The sequence below is a fragment of the Garra rufa genome, chromosome 9 (assembly GCF_049309525.1).
Source record: "Garra rufa chromosome 9, GarRuf1.0, whole genome shotgun sequence".
Lineage (NCBI taxonomy): Eukaryota > Metazoa > Chordata > Actinopteri > Cypriniformes > Cyprinidae > Garra > Garra rufa.
The window spans coordinates 27,298,265-27,307,474 of NC_133369.1; the positions used below are offsets into that span (position 1 = coordinate 27,298,265).

Genomic DNA, 9,210 nt, shown 5'->3' on the forward strand with positions numbered 1-9,210 from the left:
ATTAAGCTCAGGAGCATTTATTTTGCTTGCAGATATTTCTACACTTTGAGTAAAGTTAACCTGTGGCAAATTCAATTGAATAGGTATGATTTGGAAAGGTAATAAAAGGTCTAACCGCTAAAAATGTATATCAGAGCAATAATAACCAAGCCCTGAGGTTAAAAAAAAAAGCTTAGAGACATGATTACACCAAGCCACAAATCTGGGGAAGAGTTCAGAAAAAAAACTTCTGCCATATTGAAGGTTCACAGAAGCATGTAGTCTCCATTACCCCTAATGGAAGAAGTTTGAAACAACTAGGACTCTTCCTAGAGCTGGCCTCCTGGTCAAAATGAGCTATTTAATGGAGAAAGGCTTTAGCTAAAGTGGTGACCAAAAACCTGATGGTCACTCTAGTTGAGCTCCATGATGATATATGCAGATGAGAGAAGCTTACAGAAGGACAAACATCACTGCAACACTCCACCGATTTGGACCTCCAGTGAGGACACATGAAAACACACTTGGAATTTGCAAAGAAAAAGCACCTAAAGGACCCACAGACTGTGAAAAACAAGATTCTTTGGTCTGATGAATTTCAATTCCAAGCATCATGTTTGAAGGAAACCAGGCACTGCTCATCACCTGCAGAGTACCATCCTAAAAGTGAAGTGTGCTGTTAGCAGCCTCATGCTATGGGCCTGTTTTTCAGTGGCAGGGACTGAGGGACTCGCCAGAGTAAAAGAAAAGCTTAATGCACAAAATATTGAGATAGCCTTAATGAAAGCCTAGTCCAGAGCATTCAGAACCTCAGACTGGGCAGAAGGTTCACATTCCAACAGGACAATGACCCTAAACACACAGCAAGAGTGGCTTATAGACAACTCTGTGAATGTCCTTGAGTGGCCCAGCCAGAGCCTGGGCTTGAAACCAATCAAACATTTCTGGAGAAACCTAAAGATGTCTGCCAGCCCCCATCCAATCTGACAAAGCTTGAGAAGTGAAAAGTTTAGGAGAATAATGGCAGATAATTGCTAAATGTTGATTTGCAAGTCTTGTTGCATCATGACCAAAAAGACTTGAGGCTATAAATGTGCTTCAACTAAGTACTGAGTCAAGCATATGAATACTTACGCAATGTACTTAAGTTTTTTCCATTTTTAAATACATTTATGAAGTTGTGACAATTCTGGTTTTGCATTGTCATTATGGTGCATGGAGTGTAGATTGATGTGGAAAAAATATATATTTTAAAACAGTTTAACATAAGGCAGCAACATAACAAAAGTGAAAGAATTAAGGAGTATGAATACTTTTGCAAGGCACTGTATATTAGCTTTTGTCTTTACCTACTATGTACGTCAAAAAGTGAGGTACAGTGTACATTTTGTGTTTATATTGAATTGCAAAACAGTTTTGCTGCTACTGAGGTGAGATATGGTTATGGTTAAAAGGATAGTTCATTACTCACCCTCATGCCGTTCGAAACCCGCAAGAACCTTCATTCATCTTCAGAACACAAATTAAGATATTTTTGATGAAATCCCAGAGCTTTCTGACCTTGCAAAGACAGCAATGCAACTACCACATTCAAGCCCCAAAAAAGTAGGACATCGTTGGGACATCTTTAAAATAGTCCATGTGACATTAATGGTTCGACTGTAATTTTATGAAGGTGCGAGTATACTATATGTGCACAAAGAAAACAAAAATAACAACTTTATTCAACAATTTCGTCTCTTCTGTGTCAGTCTTTAGCACATGTTCACATAAGGTGCGTTCCATTTGACCGTAAGTGGACTGCGAAGTGGACTTCACAGGGTATTCCGCCATCTTAAGTGAGATTCCAAACCGAAGGGAGCGAACATGTTCAGTTCGAAGGGCACTGCGAACGGCATTGGGAATAAGGGAACATCGGTACATCACTTCACAGGAAGTGGACGGGGAAAATTACCCAACTGTCATTGCGCACCACGTCACCAATTAGAACTAACAATGGAGCAGATCCGTTTAAGTTTTTTTAAAGGCTCTGCAATGGAGCGGTTGCAATAAATGTTGTTATTATTATACAAATTAGAGTGTTTATGAATGGTTATGGCGATTCATGTTACATTTGCATATTGTAGGCCTATTGTATGAATGAAAGTAAAACCGGCAAGGTTAGGCTCTATCATGTTTTGCTTTGTTTAATTTAACATTACCGACAAGATACTTAAATATAGGCTGCGTGTTGGAAAGAAAGTGCGCGAGATAAGACCACTACAATCTGTTAACGGTCTAAACATTTTGACTATATTTATTATATAGCCTACATAAGTTTATATGTATTTTATATGTATTTAAATTTGAAAGTAAAATAAATTACAATATTTATTTATGTTATATCACAAAATGCGTGACCCTGCCGTTGATTTGCTTTGATGACGTTCCAGGGCATTCCAAATGAGTGATTATTGTCAGCGAAGTCCACTTCAACGGATATACCGTGCTAGGGAGTAGGGAGCAGTGAACACTGCGTAGTGACCCTGTCGATCGGAACGCACCTATAGACTATTTTATCGATGTCCTTACACTAATATTGTGTCTTGTATTTTTAAATTAATTATGACTAATATTCAATATGGCAAAACAAAAGAAAAGATGATATATTAAAGAGATCCAAAATGAGAGAGAGAGAGCGAGAGAGAGAGAGAGAGTCTGCACTAGGAAGTTGGAGATTTTGGTCTTCTTTGCGATGTTGGACAGGCGATTATGTCAGTAATCCTAACTTGGACTAAAACAGCAAGGGAACTAACGGTTAGTAAACAGTGTTATGAAGATCTTTTAGAGATCCAAACAGACTCTCTCCAACAAAATATTGCAAACCTGCTCATATACAGACTCACATTTACCTGTGTACAATTATATCTGGCCTAACTTTGCCATGCATCGACACACACAAAAATAATCCCGGATTACGGGCATGTTAAACCTCGGCCGCTAGCGGACCATTAGAGATTAATGTGCTGCCCATTCCAGCGGTTCACTTGAACTCTTCACCTCACCTAATCAATTGCACACAAATTTACACATACACACACAAAGCAGTGAAACTCTTAGTAGCTTTTACAGTTTTAGTTTTATTCCACAGGAGTTGACATGAAAAAACAGATTTGCATAATAGAAATAACAAACGTTGTTGTACTATCTTCCAGGTTGATACATCTAAATGAAATGATCTTTTTTTGTTTTTCCACACAGCCTACTAACTTTATTGGCCTTTATGTGAAGTTTTATTTGATTTAGCCAGAAAAATATGAGCTATTTTGTTCTCACTTTGATTTATAAAGAAAAAAAGTTTGCTTACCGCTCAAGATTATCAGAATTTCATCTGCCACAAACTCTTCTTCAGTCTACATACAGTATTTCACATACATTTTCAACACATTATTATGTTCCCAGATGTGACACTTTTCTATCACTCTATATCCTCATTCTGTCTATCACAACTCACTCAAAACATATTCAAGTTATTGGGCTTTTAAATATTTACAGAATGATTCATGTTGCACTAATACAAGAAACAGGACTGATGTGCCCAGATTAAAAAGGTGAAAGTTAAAAACAAACAAAATGGGAAAAAAGAAAAAGGTAAAAAGCACATAGCTAAAGGAAATGATGTGACTGCAAAATATAGTGCTATTGTTCTCGTTTTATTATTACTTTTTGCGCTCATATTGAATAAGGTGGATCGCATCTTCATTGTCAAGAACGCCCTGAATAAATTCACCCTCGGCCAGTCGCTCTGAAAGAAAAACAGAAAGAGTAACAACTGGGCAAACTCACATGGTCTCACAAACTCTCTATGGTGCATACTTTGCTTTGTAATAAAGGTAGGAAATGCAAACATATATTCAAACAACACACTAGAATGTTTTATCATGTGTCCATGGATGACAGATATTAAATAATACACAAAAAATATGAACACTAAAAGGATATAGAAAAAAAAAATTAAAAACATAATATTACCATTGTCTTTTTTATTGAAGTACGACCACAGTTTGTCTGCTCTCTTCTCAGGAGTATTCTCGTCTGCTGGAAGAGTTTCCTGTTCTTCTTTGGGGATCAGTTTAAAGATAGCCTGAGGATCAACAAGATGGAAGAAAAGTGGAGGTGAGGAGAAAAGAAAGAAATAACAGACTAATTCTAAGTCTGTGTAATAATTTCTAAAACCTCTCTCTTTCATTTACATTCTGGGCATTGAAGCATATCGTAATGACAGGGACCAAATGTCCCCATAAGAACAGTAACACCACTAATTTTTAACTTTTGGGGACATTTATGGTCCCCATGAGGAACACGCCTTCTAAATCATACAGAATGATCTTTCTGAAAATCTAAACTAGCAGAAAGTTTTGTGTGAGGGGTAGGTTCAGAGCCTCTGTGTCTGTTTGTGTAATTATTTTATTCTAATAATATATAATAATATAGTCTAACCAGCATTTTCCTCCAACATTCCCCCATTAAACACCTCACCTTAAAACATTATTAATTTTCAGACAGTGAAAAGCCACATCCATTAGTCAATTGGAGTGTCAATGGCTATCTGCACTTCTGAGGTAATCATCATAGATTAGGACCACTAATGCCAAGGGTCAAGGGTCATTATACTTTAGTTTTGCCTGACCACAGCTGACCTAGATCTGAGAGGTCCAGTGAGCTAAAGAGATGTTTATCTCTCACACGTAAGACACGTAAGAATAATGCAGATTAGAAGCCGTGCCAAAGCACCTGCCAAAACTACACACTGCATGGCCTCAGCACAGCTCAGTCTTTAATGCTCTTTTGCTTTCAGTCACTGGCATGATTGCAGTGACATTTATACTTCTAAACACCAAACTAGTGATTACAAAGCAGTATAAGTATAAGGTCAAATGCTGATTTGACCTAATGGTGTGTAGCTAGGATAACCAATTTAAAAGTACATCCACAAATGCCTAGCAAACAATGCATCAAAAAGAGAATGATATCCTCTGATTCTATATTGTAACTTAACTTTTCATCCTGATGACTTTTTTCCTGCTTAATAAAAAACATTTAAGTTGCATGTTTGCCTCTGACTTCTGCAACCTAAAATAAGCACCCTACACTGTAATCCCCCCACCCACCTGTCTCTGTGCTAATGGCTGTCTGCGTTTGAAAAAGCCTCTGTGTACGTTTATTGTTCAAGCTAAACCATTTATCGGATGAATTATTCTGGGATCGGCCGATTGCATTAGCCATGCTCCAAGGCAACGGCTTGTTAGGTCAAAGCTCATAAGACATTTGGCTTCTTTCTTTTTACTGAGGCCTTGGGTTGTGTGTCTGTTCAGTATTGCTGACTGAACAAAACTCAGTGAGAAAACTGGATTAATTGACTGAACACAGAATGTGATGTGTGAAATTTTGTCATAATTTACTCACCCTCATGTCATTCCAAACCTGTTTAAGTTTATTTCTAATGTTGAATACAAAAGAAGATATTGTGAAGAACCAAACAGTAATTGGTCTTCACTGACTTCCATAGGGAAAGAAATACAATGGAAGTTAATTGGGACCATCAACTGTTTGATTACCAGTGTTTTTCAAATTATCTTCTTTTATGTTCAACATAAAAAAGAAACTCATACAGGTTTGAATGACATGAGGGTGAGTAAATGATGACACATTTGTCATTTTTGGGTGATCTTTTCCAGCCCATTAGCTTAAGCACCATATAGGGGCAAGTTGTCACAAGGGCTTTTGCATCAAATGTCCATTTACACAGATCATCTTTAACATCTTCAAATCTCTTAAATCAGAAAGATTTGGTCAATTTTGTCTTCTAAAACTTAAATTTGTAATAAGCTTAAACAAGAGAAGCCAGTAAAACCACACTGGGATACTTTTGAACTATATAATGAAGACTATTTTAAACAAAAATGTTAAAATTAACCAAACTATGATTAAAGGACAAGTATACTTATCGTAAATATCTGGTGTAGGACAAATATGTTTTTAATTGATGATATTTTTTGTCATTTCATGTTGTTTTACTGAAATTTCAGTGTTATATGATGGTTAATGGCATGTTCTTTTGTGATGGTTACCCCTGTGCGTCCCACTCGCAACGCGATGCCGAGACAGGCGAAAAAAGTAACTTTTCCATGTTAATGGGAGTTTTTGTGCTTACTAGCTAGTTAGATATGGTTTCTCTTTCTACGACGTCGTGGCTGAAACAACAACATACAAACTATGGCCATTATAATCTCAGGTACTGATTATGTGCTTTATTTAATGTTAAAAGTGTCTAATGTGAGTCTGAATATCATATTGTGTGATATTTATAGCCATACTAAAAAAGCAACAACAGATAGTTTACTTCAGATATTGAAAATACATTTAAGCAAGCATTTACGTTAAAACTGCAAGCTCAATACGAACCAACAAGTGTTTTCCATGACAAAGATGGTAACAGTCACTCAGTATGTAGTTTTAATACTGTAAAAAAGGTTTAATATTTATGAATTAGATAATAAACGTGTCCATTTCATTGGAAGTGCAGTGCACTTCGCTTCTGAATGGCTGTGATTCTGTCGCGTCGCGTCTGGTGTGGACAGCCAAATTGCTTGTCGCGTAGCGTCGCGTGTAGTTAGGACACGGTGTGAAAGCATACCTCACATATAGGGACATGTTGTCACAAAAGTTCAATGTGCATTCAATAATCTTTTTACTATATTAGAAAAAAGGTACAAAACGGTCACTGAGGAAGTACTCTTTAATAGGTAATGGTATGTACTTTTAAAGTACACTATGAGTAAAACATCTGTAGAAAACAGATAATGTCTTGGCAGAAAATTTAAATTTTTTGTTAAATCTCCAGACATTTTCTTCAACCCTAAAACACTACACAATGTAGTAGGCTTATGTAATTTAAAACATGATTAAAACACCTGTGAAAATTAATACGAAAAATTCCTACAAACTGATTGTGCTATATGTAATTTTAAAGTACTAATATGTGACCCTGGACCACAAAACCAGTCATAAGGTTAAATTTTACAAAACTGAGATGTATATATAATGTGAAAGCTCAATAAATAAGCTTTCTATTGATGTATGGTTTGTTAGGATAGGACAATATTTGACCGAGATACATCTATTTGAAAATCTGGAATCTGAGGGTGCAAAAAAAATCAAAATCCTGAGAAAATCACCTTTAAAGTTGTCCAAATTAGGATCTTAACAATGCATATTACTAATCAAAAATTACATTTTGATACATTTACAGTAGGAATTTTACAAAAAATCTTCATGGAACATGATCTTCACTTAATTTCCTAATGATTTTTGACATAAAAGAAAAATCAATAATTTTGACCCATACTATGTATTTTTGGCTATTGTTACAAACATTCCCCAGCGACTTAAGACTGGTTTTGTGGTCCAGGGTCACATATGTACAATTCAGGAATGAATAAGGTACAAAAATCTAGCTTTTAGGTTTTGTACCTCAAGGTATCACCACAGTGACAGCTTTGTACCTTTTTTCTTAGAGTGTGATGATTAACGGTGAAAATGTTCAATAATTTTATGTGACAACTAGCCCTGACTCTCTACATAAATATCAGACTCACTCATTCACGCTTTGGTTTTGAAGGGAAGCCACATGACAGTGCCACAAATGCTTAATATTTGTGAAGGTGTTCACCAACTTTTGACCTACCTGACAGATTTCTGCCACTTCTGACTTGGTGATATAGCCGTTCTTGTCGACATCGAAGAGGGAAAAGGCCCACTCCAGCTTCCGCTCCGTCTTTCCAGTGGATGTCATATGCAGAGCAATAATGTATTCCTTGAAATCCAACGTTCCATCATCGTTCTGGTCAAAGGAGCGAAAGACGTGCTGGGCGTACGACGTGGCATCGCTTTCTGGGAAAAAGCGTTCGTAGATCTTTTTAAACTCTTCTGGTGAAATACGGCCAGACGGACACTGCTTCTGGAAGTTCTCGTACCACTGTGACAGTTCATTCTCTGAGAATCTGGTATTGAGCTTGAGATCCTCCAGGATCTCCTTGGACATAGCACTGCTTTTGGCATTCCCCATTTTTGGCTGCTTGTTGAGAGCACAGGCAGGGATTCAGGAAGTGTTGTTCCTTTCCCAATCAGAGACACACTATGATATGTAGCTTCTCTTGCTGGGATGCTCCCGGGGAATCTTGGTTTTGTTGGGTGCCTGTAATTAGCGTCTCAGAAAATCTTGGTGCTCCTTGTGGGAAATGATAGACAGATGGATTGATAGATGTTAACAGAGAAAGAGCAGCGTTGTAATGAAGCTCTCAAATGTAAAGAGAAGAATGAGTGCTGTTTGGTGATGTTGGCTGCTGATGGGTGGGTGAATGAGAGGGGGAGGGGCAGGTGAACTTAGGCTGTTACCTTTGAATACAGGTTTAAGTCGTTAAAGAGGGATTTGACATGGCTGAGCCTCTGAGCCCCAAATCAACAGCTTGGGACTGTCCCCTTCCATAAATGATCACAATAATAACACAGAACACAGAACAGAACATCTTACAAATGAATCGCACAATCTAGCTTCACTAGGCAAATACCCAGCTGTCAGGACATCTTAAGCTTGTCGATCATATGACATAGGTTATGTGACATATCAAGCATTGTTTTGACTTAAATATGTGACTCTGGACCACAAAACCAGTAATAAAGGTCATTTTTTTCTGAAATTGAGAATTATACAATATCTGAAAGCTTTTTATTAATGTATGGTTTGTTATTGTATGACAATACTGAACCGAAATACAAATATTTTACAAATAAAAATCTGGAATCTGAAGGTGCGAAAAAAATCTAAATATTGAGAAAATTGCCTTCAAAATAGTAGAAATAAAGTTCTTAGCAATGCATATTACTAATCAAAAATTAATTTTTGATATATTTATGATAAGAAATTCACAAAATATCTTCATGGAACATGATCTTTACTTAATATCCTAATGATTTTTGGCATAAAAAAAAAACAATCAATAATTTTGACCCATGTAATGTATTTTTGAATATTGCTACAAATATACCCATGCAGCTTGTAGTCCTACTAGTTTTGTGGTCCTGGATCAAATATGTTATAATTGTAACATTACTGTATAGCTAACTAACATCTTTTATTCAATATTTTAGGTTTTGTTGAAATTGCAAAATTGATCAAAAAAATACTGCACA

At 36.5% G+C, this 9,210-nt stretch overlaps 1 protein-coding gene across 1 annotated transcript; it reads right to left on the minus strand.

Moving 5' to 3' along the window:
- Positions 1-3,078: 3,078 nt before the first annotated feature.
- On the minus strand, positions 3,079-8,339 carry rcvrn2 (recoverin 2). The gene is made up of 3 exons (XM_073847034.1): positions 7,706-8,339; positions 3,991-4,102; positions 3,079-3,763 (listed from the first exon to the last, which is right to left on the minus strand). The coding sequence occupies exons 1-3, from the start codon at positions 8,084-8,086 to the stop codon at positions 3,678-3,680; spliced, it is 579 nt and encodes a 192-aa protein (XP_073703135.1). The 5' UTR covers positions 8,087-8,339; the 3' UTR covers positions 3,079-3,677.
- Between the last annotated feature and the right edge of the window lie 871 nt (positions 8,340-9,210).